Genomic DNA, 16,151 nt, shown 5'->3' with positions numbered 1-16,151 from the left:
TCCCCTTTCCTCAATCTTCACATTCATTCATCACATCTCAGCTCTTTGTTTTGTAACGTCACGCCTGCTCACACATGCCGACCGCATTTCATTTCTGGTGTGCATCACTTCATTCTTTGTCATTTCTTGTCTCACTTCCCCCTTGAAGCTGCGAACCCCGGCTCCGCTCGCTTGACTGCAGCTCCTTCCTCAATCAGGTCCCTCCGCTGGGGCTCCTCTCCTCTGACAACAGGTACGTCCTGGCCCACATTTCATCCACATTTCATCTTTCATGCAAAGACTGACCGGCGACTTGAGCCGAGCGGGAGCTTCCTGTGAAGCCGGGCCACATCCTCACGGTGTCGGTGTGCAACGCGACCTGATTCATATTTTGATCTCTTTCAGTTCCACTTTCTGCAGTTGTGGCTTATAGAGTGAAAAGTACATGTTGCTCGGTTTGGAACGGACCCGAGCCATTGTTCAAAATCTCTACGTTTTTTAAAAAGGAAGGTGTGGGCGTCGACCCCAGCGGCGTTGTCGGGATTAAAACCTGGCTGAGGCACGATGATGCTACAGTCGGTCCCAGTGTCATCAGCTGTGTCTGTCTAATGAAACTCTCTCCTTCACAGCATGGAATTACAACACAAAAAAATGAGACAACTTCCCAATCAGCCTCCCAAGACTTCATTTAGTTGTTTCTTATGGTTCAGGAGGGAAATTTGGTTTGTGGCCTGAACCGCACTCACTGAACGTACTCCACGTGATGTGTGGGTGAAGATGTCAGACAGATTTATACAACGTTCCCGTTCCTCACATATGAAACTCCTCAGCTGTTCTTCCAATTTCACCGAGTGGCTTCTCCAATCATGGCAGCTCCAAATGTCTGGGGTTGGATTTAAACCGTCCCTTCAAATACAGTAAAACTGAAGTCTCCACTCAGCCTTTGGCTTTATTCTTATTTTCACTGGTTGGTGAATCAATACGTGAATGAATGAATATCGAGTTCTTTGTAGTTTGACTAGAACATTGAATGTGGCCACACAAGTGCCATCTCAATTTTGGCCAAGTGTGTTTTGTAAACAGGATACATTAATTTTGCTGGCTTTTTTTTTGTGGTATCCAGAACCGCCATCGTATTGAGTAATCCTTCCTGTTATAACGTCTTTCTGTCAGCACCTTTCATAAAGCTTCGTATACCTTGATAACCAAAGGGACCAGAAAATGTGAACAGAGACCAACAGAATCTGAGTAGCGCCAGTCCCAAACATGATTTTCTGCAGCGCAAAATGTGGCATTTCGGTTTGCAGCAAAGCCCCCGTGGTGCCGTTATGTCCTCATTTCATTTTATCTTTATGGTGGCTGCTAATAACGCTAGCAGTTTAGCTTTCCTAACAGCGTCCCAAAAGGACGATGTGCTGTTGATCTGATGGCTGCAGAGAAAGATGATGTTCCACAGCCAGGCACACAAGCACATGAACAACCCCTGTCGGAGCCTGTGGTGTGCAGTCTGGAGGGTACCCATAACCTTGAATGAGGGGAACAGAATGTGTGTGTGTGTGTGTGTGTGTGTGTGTGTGGTAATGAGTGAGTGGGTGGGTGTAGAAAAGGAAGTGGCGGAGAAGGTAGAAGTGAAGACACAACAACAGAAAGCAACAGATGAAGGAAACGGACGAAGAGCAGAGCGACAAAAACTCGAGAGAAGAGGAGGAGACAAAGGAGGGAGATTCATTAAGGAGACGGTGGAAAAGGTGGGCAAGAAGAAAGAAGTTTGTTAAGGACAAGTGGGAAAGTTCTGTAAGTTGAGCTGGAGGGAGCGTCTTATAAAGAGGGGAGTCCTCGAGTCTTTCTGACAGGACAGACATTGTTATTAAGCATTTATGACACGAGTTTGTAGGTAATTTGATTACATGTGTTTAATTACAGCAACAACTTGTTTTTTCCAGTTTGGCTCTTGTGTGACAAGAACGCTAAAACGTCAGTGAATGAAAGTGAATTTTCTCTTGTGAGCGTGCTGCTGTTGGACGGCTGTATGTAGGGGGTTGCTCCACTGTTGTGCACTGTTGCCTTCCCTCCGCTGGTGTTTGCAGGAACATTGACTTTTTCTAGCCTTTCAGTGGGGGGTGTTTAATGTTCCCGTTGAATGGTGTCTGAATATTGATTATTCATTCAGTCATGTGCTCATTCGTTCATTCAAGTCCACATAATAAAAATAATGGGGTGCTCATTCTCTTTATGTGAATTCAATTTATAATGCACTGGGACAAAGTTACATAAGTGTGTGTGTGTGTGTGTGTGTGTGTGTGTGTGTGTGTGTGTGTGTGTGTTTAGCAGTATATTGTTTTATTTAAATGATTCATGAACAGCTGCTGATGCTGTATTGATAATCGATGCCTGAAGCATCTTTCTTCCTCTCGTCTCCATCCTCTCGATCACTTCATTCCCTGTGACTCACTCTGCCTCTCTCTCCCTCTTGCTCCCTCCCTCCCTCCCTCCCTCTCTCTCTCTTTCTCTCACTCCCTTCTCAGTTTCTCCCGTTCTGTTTCCCACAGGTCTGAACACTTCGTTTCAGCCAGAAAAACAGGGCATGTCTATTCCTGCTGCCTCACACCTTCGCATCACAATCTGACTTTCTCCTCCATACTATCAGGTTTTCGTTCACACCATTTCTTTCTCCATTCACTTGTTTCTTCTTGCCCTTATGTTGTCACTGGTTCCGTGTGAGCCGGGTGTGAAAACGAAATCATTCTCTCAGTCGCGCTGCTTGTTTCAAAATGGTTTTTGGTTCATTCAGTCTATTATAGTGTGTGTGTGTGTGTGTGTGTGTGTGTGTGTGTGTGTGTGTGTGTGTGTGTGGTCAGATTTGTGCTGTTCATACGTGATTTGGAAGCAACAGCTACAGCAGTTCTAGTATTAGAGGAGGATTAACACATTAATCACAAGGATTAACCAACAGAGAACATGGTAATCAAACAACTGGTAAGGGCACACACACACACACTGTACACCGTGAGCACTTGTTTCTTTACGCATGTTTGTGTGCATGTAATCTTCGATTATATAGCACAAGGTAGTGTCTGATACGTATTTTATTGGCAGTGTAATGTGATTGTCTGCAGCTCCAAATCTTTTGACTAAACCTGCAGATGATTTTCTGTTGTTGTCCCTAAGTGGAACGTGATTCTACCCGAGAACTGCTGATTAATTCCATTATATTTGAATGGAATTTTTACTGAGCTGAAAGTTGAGTTGATTTGAGTCTAGTACAGAAAACACACACACTGTTTTTTTTTTCATATTATTTTTACAAATTGCTAAATCATGCCCACACTGTAAAGATAGTTTTGTTCAGAATACTCATAATGAAGTTAATAACTTATTTTTATACAATACTTGTGTCATCTATTGAGAATTCACATTTTAATACAGAAATGTGTGTAGATAATGGTGAAAGAATGTTTCACCATCCCGGCATATCAGAACTGAACAACAGAAGGTGAAGAACCATTTAGTCTGATATGAAAATGAGAAGCCAAGCGACCCTCATCTCTCACGATCTGGGAAATACCGGCTCACCAAAGCCCACGTGGCCTTGTTACCGAGAAAAGATTGAGAAAAATCTGAGAATTATTTCAAGTATGGACATGCTGGCGGTTGCAGATTTGTTGAAGGAGAGCTCATCTGTGTTACTGACCTAGCATTGAGACATGAGTCTGAGCTTAAAGTTAGCGGCGAAGCCACTTCTGTTATCTTGTGTGACTGTTTTACCATTTCTTGTTTTTTTCTTTGACACTGTACATCCTGTTTTGTTTAAAGGGTAAATGTGTTTGGGTGGACTGAGTATGGAACAAAGGGCATTTCTGCACCTCTGCTGTGGGAATGACACCAACATAAAAGAAAATGCTTCTGCGGGGCACTTTTCCACTTTTCCGCTCAACTGTGCGTGAACTCCTCATCAGCACTGACTCTCTCCCTCTTGTCTTTGTAGCTCCATGGAATCATAATCAGGTGAGTCCAATCTCAGACAAACACACTGGGAGCATGGCCAGAGTGCACTCGGACTCCCCTCCAGCTGAGGATCCAGGCAGCCCCCCGCCCATGACCACACCCCCCCGCAAAGCTTCAGTCCGTCTGCAGGAGAGGTGCACACACACACTGAAAACTCCTTTATATTACTACCAAACAATAGTCTTACATTTTCATTTTGAATCATTTTAGAATAAAATGCCCTTTGTTTTTTAAAAATGTTTCTTCTAAATCTGCATTTCTATAACTAATCTAATATTCAACCATGTCATTCTATGAGTTGTTATCTGAAGTGTCTTTAAACCCCAAAATATAACCTGCCTAATTTCAACAGGCGGGGATCAAACCTTTCCCTGCAGTTGGATGTGAGTAGTTTGGGGGTGGAGCCCATCTGCTCTGTCTCCACCCCAAAAGAAGTGTGGCTTCAGCTGCTCCACACCTCCTCCCGCCCCCTCAAACACGCCATGCTGCAGCAGGCTGCCAGGGACACAAACATGCTCAACTCTGAATACCAGGTAAATCTGCCTGGGAAACAAACACACGAAGGTTTCTGTTCGGTTTTATAAGAGATATTAAAAGATGCTTTCTCCTCAGAAGATCCCTCCAAACTTTGTGACCTCGGCAGAGCTCGATGTTCCTGGTCATATGATTAAAGACAGATACAAAACCATCCTACCCAGTCAGTCACTGCACAGTTGTCAGTGAAAAGCGCCTTTTTCACCTGTTGATGATGGTTGTGTTGACCCTGTAGACCCTGAAACCCGGGTGATACTGAAGAGCCCAGAGGAGGACGCTGGGCCAGACCGCTACATCAATGCCAACTACATCAGGGTCAGTCTCTGATATTATTCGGATTTCTGATAGAACTCAAGTTGGGAAATTAAAATACAGAAATCCTTCGTTCTGATCAGGATGGATTCTGGGTTGAACAAACTTGGCTTATTTTTCTATTTGATATAAATCAAGACTCGCACATTAACACCTGTAATATGAATGCTGCTAACTTCTATCTCCTAGGAATCAGACCAACATGTTGAGTGAGTGGGTGAAGGGTAGGGACTGAAATATTTTTCCTAGGGGGGCGCCAGATGCCCTTACCCATGCGGAATATGTAAGATTAGGTTACGCTCATCAGCTGTTGTCACAGTTCCTGGAGCATGAATACGAACCCTATAAAATGACCTCCAGCCTCTGTGCACCTTTCTGCCCAGACCCGATGCCATCAGGGTGGCATGAAGCCCGATGAGTGGGGCCGGTGTTTAGACCGCACCGCCCGGTTTAGGAGCTTGGCCACTGGCGCCCTGAGAAATTTCACACTAAGCACGTGTGACAGATGTGAGAATCTGGAGACACTGTGCTGAATATTCTGTCGTCTGTAACGTCCTCCAGCATGGCTGATTGGCCAGTGTTCATCAGTAGTCCTTGGTTTTGTTCTCAACAGGAAGATTTCATTACCGTAATCGAATAGTTTCACACCCTTAAAAATAAGCCTTTCTCATCTGATATAGTCAGAGAGGAAAAAAAATTATTACAAAAGTCAAACACAAGTTGCCAGAAGCAGATAGTCACCATTGTTTAAAGGAGATGTGTGTAAGTCGGAGATTAGAGAGGCCAAATGGTTCCTTATGTTATCAAATGTTCGTTCTGAAAGTGTCTCTGCTGGTGAGAAACATTGGCGTGACATGTCGGTATGTTGACAACTGACAACAACAAAGGAAGTGAGGGGGGAAGTGACATATCTGTGACTCATCTGAGCAAACTGCCCACGCATGACTCTCAAGTCTGACTTCTGTGTGTGTTATAACATGTAGGCTGACTTTGTGGCATTTTGACAAAGAAACATTTTCTTTCCTTCAGAAATTGAAAAAATCTGGAATAATAAATAAATAAGTATGACTTTGTCAATGCCAAATATGAGCCTTCAGAGAGGGTTGCTGGAGACGGTAATGAGGATAAATAAGGAGAAAGGAGAAAATGGGCAGATGTTCTCCTCACCGACGGCCAATTTCGGTCCCAACCATGTTTTGAAAAGGACCAGCTGTTTCTTGCTAGTTTAGTAACCAAGAAACCTGACAAATTTGAATTTTTCAAGAAACCATATTGGTCGGCCAGCCGGCTCCATCTGAGGAGCTCTTTCCACCTGCGTAATGAGCGTTCCTGTCTGATTTAATGAGCTGAGTATTGGTCGGCAAGCAAGATGGCTCTGTTCCAAAAGTGGAGGAGAGAGTGGAGGCTAACTCTGTTGATTGATTGATTGATTGATTGATTGATTCGTTGATTCGTTGATTAGGGTTACAATGGAGCTCCACAAGCCTTCATCGCCACACAGGGACCACTGCTGCACACAGTAGGAGACTTCTGGGATATGGTGTGGCAAGAGAAGAGCAGAATCATCGTCATGCTCACGAGGCTCAAGGAGAACAACGAGGTTAGGAGGCACGCCGCTCTGTTTGCCGTTCAACCTGTTCTTGGCTCCAAACTTCAAAATGTCTGGTGGTTTTCCAGAAATGTGAGCTGTACTGGCCACAGCCGCGGGAGGTGAGGACAAGGGTGGTGAAGGAAGAGCAAGAGGAGGGCAGTGAAGACCTGAAGGAGGAAGAGGAGGAAGGGAGGATGGTGCAGTTTGGCAGATATATCCTCAGAGTGGGGGACGTCCAAGAGAAATGCGGGTTCACTGTGACTGATATAGAAGTCCAGGTAAAGCAAAACCGTGGTGTGAGATGCTGTCACACAGGTGTGCGATGCTGGCACACAGGTGTGTTCGCTCAGCGCTTTGTGGCTGTTTTTAAAAATGTTCTATAGGATGAAAAATCTAATCCAAGGACCAAAACCTGAATTCCTGCTACTTTCCGCTGACCGTTTAGATGTGTAGATGAACCCTATGTATGACAAACAATACCAACGCACTCCATATGTGTGTGTATGTGTGTGTAGCTCTCTGAAGAGCGACATAGAGTCCGACACTACTGGTTCACCTCTTGGCCTGACCACCACATCCCACAATGCACTGCTCCTCTGTTGAGACTGGTGGAGGAGGTAGAGATGTACAGCGACTCCCTCTCTGACACAAGCGCTCCTGGACCTGTTGTTGTCCACTGCAGGTTGGTTCTCATGGATGTGTCCTGTACAGAAATACAGGACAGGGACGGCTGTTACGCCCTGGGGCAGAGCCAAGCTGCTAAAGACAATTATGAGGAGGCACTAATGAGGAGACAGTTGAGACAATCGATGGACATTCTCGCTATCAGCTTGTATTATTGTGTTAGCATACCTTGTTAGCTTTTAGCAACAGCCTCTTGTTAATATGAGCATTCTCCTCATCCATTTCTCACATAATTTCCCTCCATTAAACATGGATTAGGATGAATTTATTTGGCATTTCCACCTCGTACCTCGCGCCCTAAACCTTGACCTCTTACATGTCCTTCATCACCTCAGTGCGGGCATAGGAAGGACAGGTTGCTTTATTGTGAGCAGCATTGGGTGCCGGCAGCTCCGAGAGACGGGGCAGGTTGACATCTTGGAGATGGTGTGCCAGCTCAGACTGGACCGGTGAGTAGTGACCGTCTCCTGTGGAGCATGGTTCTATCCTCAATATCTGCCCTTAACCTCCTCTGGCCTACAGTGGTGGGATGATCCAAACCACAGAGCAATACCAGTTCCTGTACTCCACACTGGCCCAGTACAGCTCGCAGCTGCAGCCCGGTCAGGTACGTCCACTTGTTGGACTGTGTTCCATCACCATATTACCAGTTTGCTAGCCGCTAATGTGGGTGGGTGGGGGTGATAACCCATTCAAATATCAAATATTGTTCAAATATCCGAAGGGGTGTTCTTTTGCCGAGGCCCACGCCACATGACAGAGAGAAAGTTGGAGTTTCTGTTGAAGCTAGACTCTGATGTGGTGTCCACCCAACATTAGCCCACATTCCTCGTCTAATTATTGAACCGTTTCTTCATGCTTGATGCAAGATGATTAATGCAACATTATAGGAATAATGTTAAAAATTGTAAATTGTAAACTATTTCTTTGAGAGAGACTCTAGAATGTCACTAATAAAAATAACTTTGATGTGGGAATCTCAGCACCGGGACACTAGTCTGACCGCTGATTCATGTCCTTCAGGATCAGAACCCACTGGAACCCGTCAGTATACGACTACAGAATCTCCATTTGTAAAGACAACTGGAAAAGGAACCAGATATGGATGTTTCCAAGAAAAGGTCAAGGCCTAAAGAAGAAGAAGAAGAAGACCACATCAATGGAGAATAAAATGGATAATAAGTCAGTGGTGGATCCTGTCAAGCATGAGAGGATTCAGGCATAAGAGCTCTGACTGTTGGCTGTAAAATATTGATGACTGTTCTTAGCAGAACTAAGAGTAATAACAAGATTGTTTTCCTAGTTTGAAATGAAATAAAACCTTGGTGATGACCAAATAATTGATTTTTTTAAATCAAAGGAAGCAGAGCAGGAACAAACCTGATGAACACTTCCTGGAAAATTGGTAATGAACTTTTTCTATCATGGGATGAACATTATTGATCAAATTGAAGTAAAAACTTGAACTATTATTAAGAGCAACAGGGACCCAGAATATCATGGTAGAGGACATGAAGGAAAAGAAGAAAGATGATAGAATTAAAGACTGAGAAACTGCTGCCCTGGCTAACAGCATAGGATTAGGAACTTTATAAATGAATAAATAAATAAAATACAGCATATACAAAAGCCATCAGCCAATATAAATCCTTGAATAAAAGGAAAAAATACAATCTAAGACATTAGCTAATAGAGATAAAATACATTGTTTTTTGGAACAGGAATGTTTTTAGATTTCTTTTAAAACAATTTATGGTTTGTGGGGCCCTCAGATGGTCAGGGAGGGGTTTTAAACCTGTTTGCGATGAGGGGGGAGAGTTGGGGTGAGATGAGGTCCTTTAGGTAGCCAGGGGCAAGTCCGTGAACACTGACAGGCGATTGGTAGTCGTGGTGGATGCGAAGCCAACGGAGGGTGCTTGTGTTCACGCCCCCTCATCAGGAAGCTGGCAGCACAATTTTGTACATACTGGAGCCTTTGAAGGCTCTCACCGGGGATCCCAATGAGTAGTGCATCGCAGTAACTGAGCCTGGAGGAGACAAAGGCATAGACAGGCTTTTCTGCATCTTAGAGGGCGAGAAAGGGACGGAGCTCTGTAATATTTCTCAGAGAATTCCAACATTTCAAGTATTACCCACGACATTATTCAAATTCCTGCATCTTTGCTTTTGGGGTTTGGACCAACTGGGCCAAAATAGATCTGTGCTATTTGGTATGGTGTTTTGGGATCGTGCGTTTTCTAAGGTTGTGGTTGGATTAAATTCTAAATTGATGGACAGGAGACAGTTTGATTGGTAACCTTTTTAAAATCAAAGTTACAATGGAGGAGAAAAATCTTTTGTCTTTTGTCTTTAGAGGAGAAGTTTAAATGTTAATTTTCTGGAATAAATGTGCAGTCAACTCGACTTTATATAGAATAAAACGATTTTTTTCATTATTACTGTATTGTATTTTTTTTTACTGATTTATTTTGTATTTTTGGTGGTGCGTATAATAAATATTGCAATACGACATGTTCCCAGCAGATGGCAGTGTTTACACCACGCGAGAGTCGTTTCTGGAGTTCCTGCCCTCATCTACTTCCTGTACCAGCCCCACCCAAACAGGAAGACATCGGTCTACCGATTCCACCACAACAAGAGTGGCAACAAATAAAAGAGAATTTGAAAATATATCATAGATCAAATTCTATGATCGTTTCTGCTTTAAATGTGACATATTAAAATTCAATTAGGACACCATTAATCGTCGCTGACGTTTCACAAAGTGAATTTTAAGAACAATTAGTGTAAAAGGCCAAACCGGATGTAGTAATTGCTTAATTGCGTCTTGATGAGCCTGGACGGTAAAAGGCGTAGCTCGTAAACATCTGAAAAAAAGCTACAACACTCGGGGTGCAGCCGACGTACGGAGGAACATCTCACCGAAACATCCACCCGTTCACAGAGCTGCGACTGTTATCGACCCCGTTGTTGCGGCTGTCCGTGTGTTTCACGCTGACTGTCAATCTCCGAGAAAGCAGAACCCTGTCGGGTGTTAGTCAGGAAGCTAGCTAGCTAGCGAAGCCCTCTAGCCGAAGCGGCATCATCATCCGACGACTAAGATGATAGCGCTCATCAACAAACTGTTGGACTGGTTCAAGGCGCTCTTCTGGAAGGAGGAGATGGAGCTGACCCTCGTAGGGCTGCAGTATTCTGGGAAGACGACCTTTGTCAACGTGATAGCGGTAAGGGTAGAGCGGTGCGCTAGCGCCAGCTGTGCTGTAGCATCTGTGACATCCATTGTTATCCCGCAGTGTTGAGGTCAGCTAGCTGTCGTCTTTAACATCGTGCCCATCGCTGATCAAAGTCATCACAAAAACAGCCAACCTTAGCCGAACGGCCATGTCGTCTCCATACAGCCTCTTTTGATTTGTCCTTGGCACACATGCAGCTGCTTCCCCGTCTTCACTGTGGTTTTAAGCCATTTGCAATGCAAATAGGCGTTTGCGATCATGTTAGATCAATAACTCCCCACTGGTGTCCTTTCCTCATGGGGTCGAACATCAGCTGGAGCCCCACCTCGCATCAGTTTGGTAATCTATTAGCTCTTTTGAATAGTTCGCTACTCAAAAGAAATGTCTTCTTCGATCGTGTAAAGTACCTAGTTTGGGATTGCTGAAATTTTAATTTGCGGGGGATTTTCTCTGCCTTGGTCGCCTATATTAGCATTCAAAACTTCAACAAAATTCCATTTTATTAACAGTAATAATAATAACAATAATTGGTGCCAGATGCTGTGCATTTTCACTGTCATTGCCCACTATTTTTCATGATATTTGTGTTTCAGTCTGGCCAGTTCAGTGAAGACATGATTCCCACGGTTGGTTTCAACATGAGGAAGATCACAAAGGGCAACGTCACCATCAAGGTTGGTACTCCATATGATCCTTTTGAAGTTTTAAAGGCTCCAGTGCACTTTTATAAAAGAATGTTGACGTGCATTACCTCTCCATCACCTCTTCCCGCCATACTCGCACATTCTCGTCCACAGCTGTGGGACATTGGAGGTCAGCCTCGCTTCAGAAGCATGTGGGAGCGTTATTGCCGTGGGGTCAGCGCCATTGTGTAAGTTCACCTCTGGTCTTCACACCCTGACGAGGACATGTCCAAAGTGATAAGTCGGGCTGACCATTTGTGATGGAAACCTGCCGCGATCGGGTGACATTGTCAGCCAAGTAAACCACCAGGACCTTGTTTTTAATGAACGATTGTTAAATAATGCAGGAAATACTCCTCGTGGTCCTGCTGTGTCCGGTTTGGCCTGGGACAGCCTGATGTGATCAGATTTGAGGGGAAGCTCAGTCAGACTGCGCAGTATCTCCGATTACTGTAGAGCTCTTCCATCCTTATCTTTCTCTTTTGTAGCTACATGGTGGATGCTGCCGACCCGGAGAAGATCGAAGCCTCCAAGAATGAACTCCACAACCTCCTGGATAAACCACAGCTGCAGGGAATCCCAGTAAGATCATCAGCAAGCTTCCCAACGGAGTCTTCCAGTCAGATATTTGACGATATGGTTTTCTCCTCAATGTGCAGCTCTGTCAACCCACATGTGTCAAACTCGAGGCCCGCGGGCCAGATGGGGCTTTTTACATTATACATTTTACATTATGTGTTTTTTACATTATATTTGGTTACATTAGGGTCATTTATTCTGTTATAATGCTGAATGAATTTGACACCCCTGCAGAGAAGCAGCCTCCAGGCTGTTTGTAGACCTTTTTGGTCCTTAAATGAGTAATAGTTGAACTTTATTGATGATTGCCTTACACAGTTGGTCATATCTGTGACTTAATGCCCACTTCCTGGTTTCTCACTTGCCAAATGTCCACTTGGAGCGCGTGCTCCTTTCCAGTAATGGCGTTAGATCAATTCCTAATCCTGTCTGCTTGTCCTGGATCACCCATCTCTGATGCTCCTCTCTTTGTCTTCAGGTTCTGGTTCTGGGCAATAAGAGAGACCTTCCAGGAGCTCTGGATGAGAAGGAGCTCATAGAGAGGATGTGAGGGTCTTCTGCCGTTTAAATCCAGCAATTTTTAGATGGTCCATCACGTTTTCTGACATTAAATATCTTTTCGACCAGGAATCTGTCAGCCATTCAGGACAGAGAGATCTGCTGCTACTCCATCTCCTGCAAGGAGAAAGACAATATTGGTACACACACACACAAAGTTTTGGTTTCTTTGCTTTTGCTCCTTTTCAGTCTAAAAATGATTGGAGTATTAATTAAGGAGTTTTCCATGTCAGTGTCGGATCACTTTTCATTTACCGTAATTTCCGGAGTATATGGTGCACCTAAATATAAGCCACACCGGTAATTACGGTAGTTGATAATCAACTTTTTACATACCGTATATAAGCTGCATTTGACTATAAGCCACAGGTGTCTACTTCAGTCGCACAGACGGCGCTGAAGCAGAGATGAAGGGGAAGCCGTTTTTACATATATTACTTGGGGCTGGTTCTCTAATTTGATTGGTCTGGTGTGTTTTGGCGGCACGATGCTCCTGAGTGGAAAAAAACATAAATAAGCCGCACCGCTATATGAAGCGCAGGGTTCCTAAAAAGGAGCGACTTTGGAAATGATGGTAATTGTCTTTGTGCTACACAGGTGTACAGCAATCACAGTGCTTAATATGCAGAGCTTAGACACATTAAAAGTATGACTGGTGATTATATTTGCCTTCCACTGAAAGGAAAATGATTAAACTACCAAAGTAAAAGTCGCCTAGTGAGACTGTTTACGAAAAGATCCAAGGAAATGACCAAGTTCTTTGAAGAGATCTCTACTGTGATGCCATAATTGAGACCCCCCTCCTCCTTGTCTCCCTGCAGACATCACTCTTCAGTGGCTGATCCAGCACTCCAGGACTAAAAGGAGTTCCTGAGGCCACCCATCACTCCTAACGCCTCCTCCTCCTGATCCCATCGGCACCTAACCCCCCCATCTCTCCTGACACCTGGGTCTGATGCACTGACACCTTGTTTGACAGATGTTCAGGGAATCGAACCATCAACCTGCGATTTGAATGATTAAAGCACTCTTTTTTCCTGATTTCGGATGTTTAACGAGGCTGCTGTTGGTCAAGGCACACGTTCTTTTGCACTCTGCTCCTTTCGCGCCGTCACCATGACGACAAGTGCGGACCTCCACCCTGTAACAGCTGCTGGCGGTGAACATCTGGACCACGTGGTTGTCTTGTAAATGTTCCTTAAGCAGTTACAAACCAAAAATGATACTGGTTTCTTATTGATATTGAATTAGCTCCTGGGGGGTTACCTGTGCTCAGGAGCACCCCAGCCCATGGCTCAGCCCGGGATTTGAACCGGCGACCCTCCAGTTATAGGAGCGTCTCCCTTTCCCTGAGCCAAAGGTGGGAAGGTGTCAGTGCATCTCTGCGGCTCCACACAGCAGCCCGCTGGCGCCGGCCAACCGAGTGGTCAGCTGGCCTCAGCAAGGAGACAAAGGTGCCGCCCTCATGCACCAGGAGCCACGTGGCGGCTGTGTGGACCTGCGCTCCTCCAGACCCCCCCCCCCCCCCCCCCCCCCTGTTTACCTGCTGACACACCTCCATCCCTTTTTGTCTGTGGTGAACAGTTTTAATTGATTCCTGTCTTTTTCCTTCCTTTTCTTATTTCCTGAAGCCCCCCCCACCCCCCCCCCCCCCTCTTAAAAGAGAGGATTGATATATCTTCTTTTTTTTTGCACTGTTGATTTTGTTTTTGTAAAATATTACTAATGAGAATAGTGTTAATAATCTTTTTGTGACATAACCTGGTCAGACTGAAGGAAGCGGTACACTTTGAACTTTTATTGTCTGTTTATATTCTTTAAGAAGCTTTTTATTTGTTTTATAATTTTGTAGAGGTTGGGTTGTTTTTTTTTGGTTGTTTTTTTTTTTTTTTTACTTTTTTTGACTTTATAAGTCAACTCTGCATGTAACTTCAGTGTTGTCTGCCCTGACATGTCTGCTGATTGGACCACGGCTGTCTTGTGAGACTTAGTCATCTTAGCTTTGTAAGATTTTACATTTTCGACATTGTAAAAAAAAAACAACCCTAATATCAATTAATTTATCATCAATACACCAAAGTTTAAAACTGCAACAGTAAATGTTTCAAATGAATTAGTTAATGGGGGTGAATTCTGACACACAGAGGGAAACGGAGGATTAGAGAATGTTAATATATTTAATTATTTTGACTGTGGTATTCTAAACATGCTTTTTAATGACAGCAAGTCGATCATGTGCTCATTTTAGAGCGAAACTCTGGTCCAAAGTCTGATCTTAAACGCGTGGATCCGAGTCCAGAACAACCATTCTGAGAGTGACAGTTGTGCTTCTCAGAGCAAATTTGGGTTATTTAAATCACTATTATTGATCTGTGACATCAGTTTTTAATCCACATGTGGTTGAAGCAGAGCTTAAGCTTCCGTTAGCTTGTTACTGAGGTCCTTGCTTTGCTCACAACTTCAGTCTTCCTCTTCATTCCTTTTGTCTTGCTATGTGCCACTGTTCTGTCCTGGTGGAGGACATGGTCATTTGGACACGTCCTGGTCCTGACAGCAGCCAAATCAGACGGCCACCTAACAGAAAACAGAACGGAGCGCTCCCACTCTGTCTGTCCTGTCTCTTTAACCTGCTCCATGAGTTCTTCTAGCACATGAGCTGACACAACTTTTAATCCGCGTTCCTCATCGAATGACCACATTCAAACGGGTCCTGTCACTTTAGTCGTTCCAGGACTCCAGACTCTCCTGGACAGCAACGCCGTCGGCCCTGCAGACACGAGCAGCTTCGGGGGGACACGTTTGGTGTATCTGTTTGAAATTAAATGCTGAGTGTCTTCAAAAAGTAGACATCTTTCCCCACCTCTGCATTCTTTCCTCCTGTTGGGGGGGGAATAAAACAACTTACTTGTTCCCAGTGATTGTGGCACGAGTAGAGTCCTCAATGTGAAGGACATATCCGGAAAAGTGGTTTTTGAAGCGCGGTAACTGGGACGGGCCACTGGCGTCCAGACCGGTCCATCTGCTTGCATGCTGAGGGCAGATGTCGAAGCCCGTGAAGCCTTGTGATGTTCATTTTGGGTGCAACTTTTAAAAAAGGCCTTTATCCAGTGTGTCCAACCAAGTAGGAGGAACGGGACACGGCAGGACACAGTGCAATAAACACCAGTTTACCTGCCGACTCGGCTTCTCTTTGACAGGGACACACTGGACTAAGGGCCCTGTACAGATGTTTCTGTTTGAGTTCCAAAGCTCTTCAATAACATCCTGCAGGTACAAGCTGAAGTTGCACAGGAGTCAATGCACCATCGTTGCACCATTGTGCCGTCGCACAGCGTTCTAGACCAGCCAATGCACTGACTTGAAAATCATCAGAGGCCGTCTGTCTTCTTCTGGCACGGGTCAAAGGTCAGCTCCCCTCTGACCTGATACCAGCGTCCCGAGTCAAAGTTGGCAGCAGACTGATGATGAGCGATTTGTACCTGTAGGATGAAACTGTCCGTCAGGCTGAACCTGTTTGTACATTTTTGTTGAATTCAGTTATAAAATGTGTTTTAATATAAACATGCTTGTGTATGATAATAAAATAAAATGGAGGAAAGAAAAATCCTTTGTCTTCCAGTTTCATCACAATTAAAACTAGTCAGACCATATATGTGTGTGTGTGTATAGAGAGAGATTTTTTATTGATTAAAATTATTTTTATTAACTAACGTCCACCATTTCTCTGACCTGTACTGTTGCATTTAGGCCAGCAGGGGGCGATGTTGAAGAGATCAGCTGACAGCTGATGATGTATGTCAGCTGGTCTGGGACGCTGGACTTCCAAATGTCCAGGGCAGAAATGAATAAATACGTCATTCTTTTTATAAATTGACACTCTTTTGATCTGGTTGGTAGATGTAGTGTAGCTCTCTGGAATGATCAGACTGATTTTGGACTGCGGCGCACTAAAGAACCATGAGAGTGAGTGATAAATGCCCATTTGTCCAGTAG

At 44.4% G+C, this 16,151-nt stretch overlaps 2 protein-coding genes across 6 annotated transcripts; both read left to right on the top strand.

Annotated features, from left to right (window-relative positions):
- The first annotated feature begins 92 nt into the window (after positions 1-92).
- On the top strand, positions 93-8,442 carry LOC101074471 (tyrosine-protein phosphatase non-receptor type 7-like). 5 transcript variants are annotated; one of them, XM_011621841.2, is made up of 11 exons: positions 93-232; positions 3,965-4,118; positions 4,337-4,517; positions 4,597-4,681; positions 4,754-4,833; positions 6,293-6,430; positions 6,508-6,699; positions 6,937-7,103; positions 7,441-7,554; positions 7,628-7,712; positions 8,129-8,442. In XM_011621841.2, the coding sequence occupies exons 2-11, from the start codon at positions 4,018-4,020 to the stop codon at positions 8,180-8,182; spliced, it is 1,197 nt and encodes a 398-aa protein (XP_011620143.1). In that variant the 5' UTR covers positions 93-232; positions 3,965-4,017; the 3' UTR covers positions 8,183-8,442. The 5 variants fall into 5 exon arrangements, with proteins under 5 accessions (XP_011620143.1, XP_029689536.1, XP_011620142.1 ...); XM_029833676.1 differs by lacking the exon at positions 93-232 and adding an exon at positions 1,549-1,773 and having other exon boundaries at positions 4,600-4,681; XM_011621840.2 differs by lacking the exon at positions 93-232 and adding an exon at positions 1,552-1,727.
- Positions 8,443-9,921: 1,479 nt separating this feature from the next.
- LOC101065875 (ADP-ribosylation factor-like protein 8A) lies at positions 9,922-15,752 on the top strand. Its single transcript, XM_003963018.3, has 7 exons — positions 9,922-10,329; positions 10,932-11,012; positions 11,136-11,209; positions 11,510-11,603; positions 12,079-12,146; positions 12,228-12,298; positions 12,980-15,752. The coding sequence occupies exons 1-7, from the start codon at positions 10,207-10,209 to the stop codon at positions 13,030-13,032; spliced, it is 564 nt and encodes a 187-aa protein (XP_003963067.1). The 5' UTR covers positions 9,922-10,206; the 3' UTR covers positions 13,033-15,752.
- The last annotated feature ends 399 nt before the right edge of the window (positions 15,753-16,151 follow it).

This window comes from Takifugu rubripes, chromosome 3 (assembly GCF_901000725.2).
Source record: "Takifugu rubripes chromosome 3, fTakRub1.2, whole genome shotgun sequence".
Lineage (NCBI taxonomy): Eukaryota > Metazoa > Chordata > Actinopteri > Tetraodontiformes > Tetraodontidae > Takifugu > Takifugu rubripes.
The sequence above is the reverse complement of the archived record's forward strand: the minus strand, read 5'-3'. Positions and strand labels throughout refer to the sequence as shown.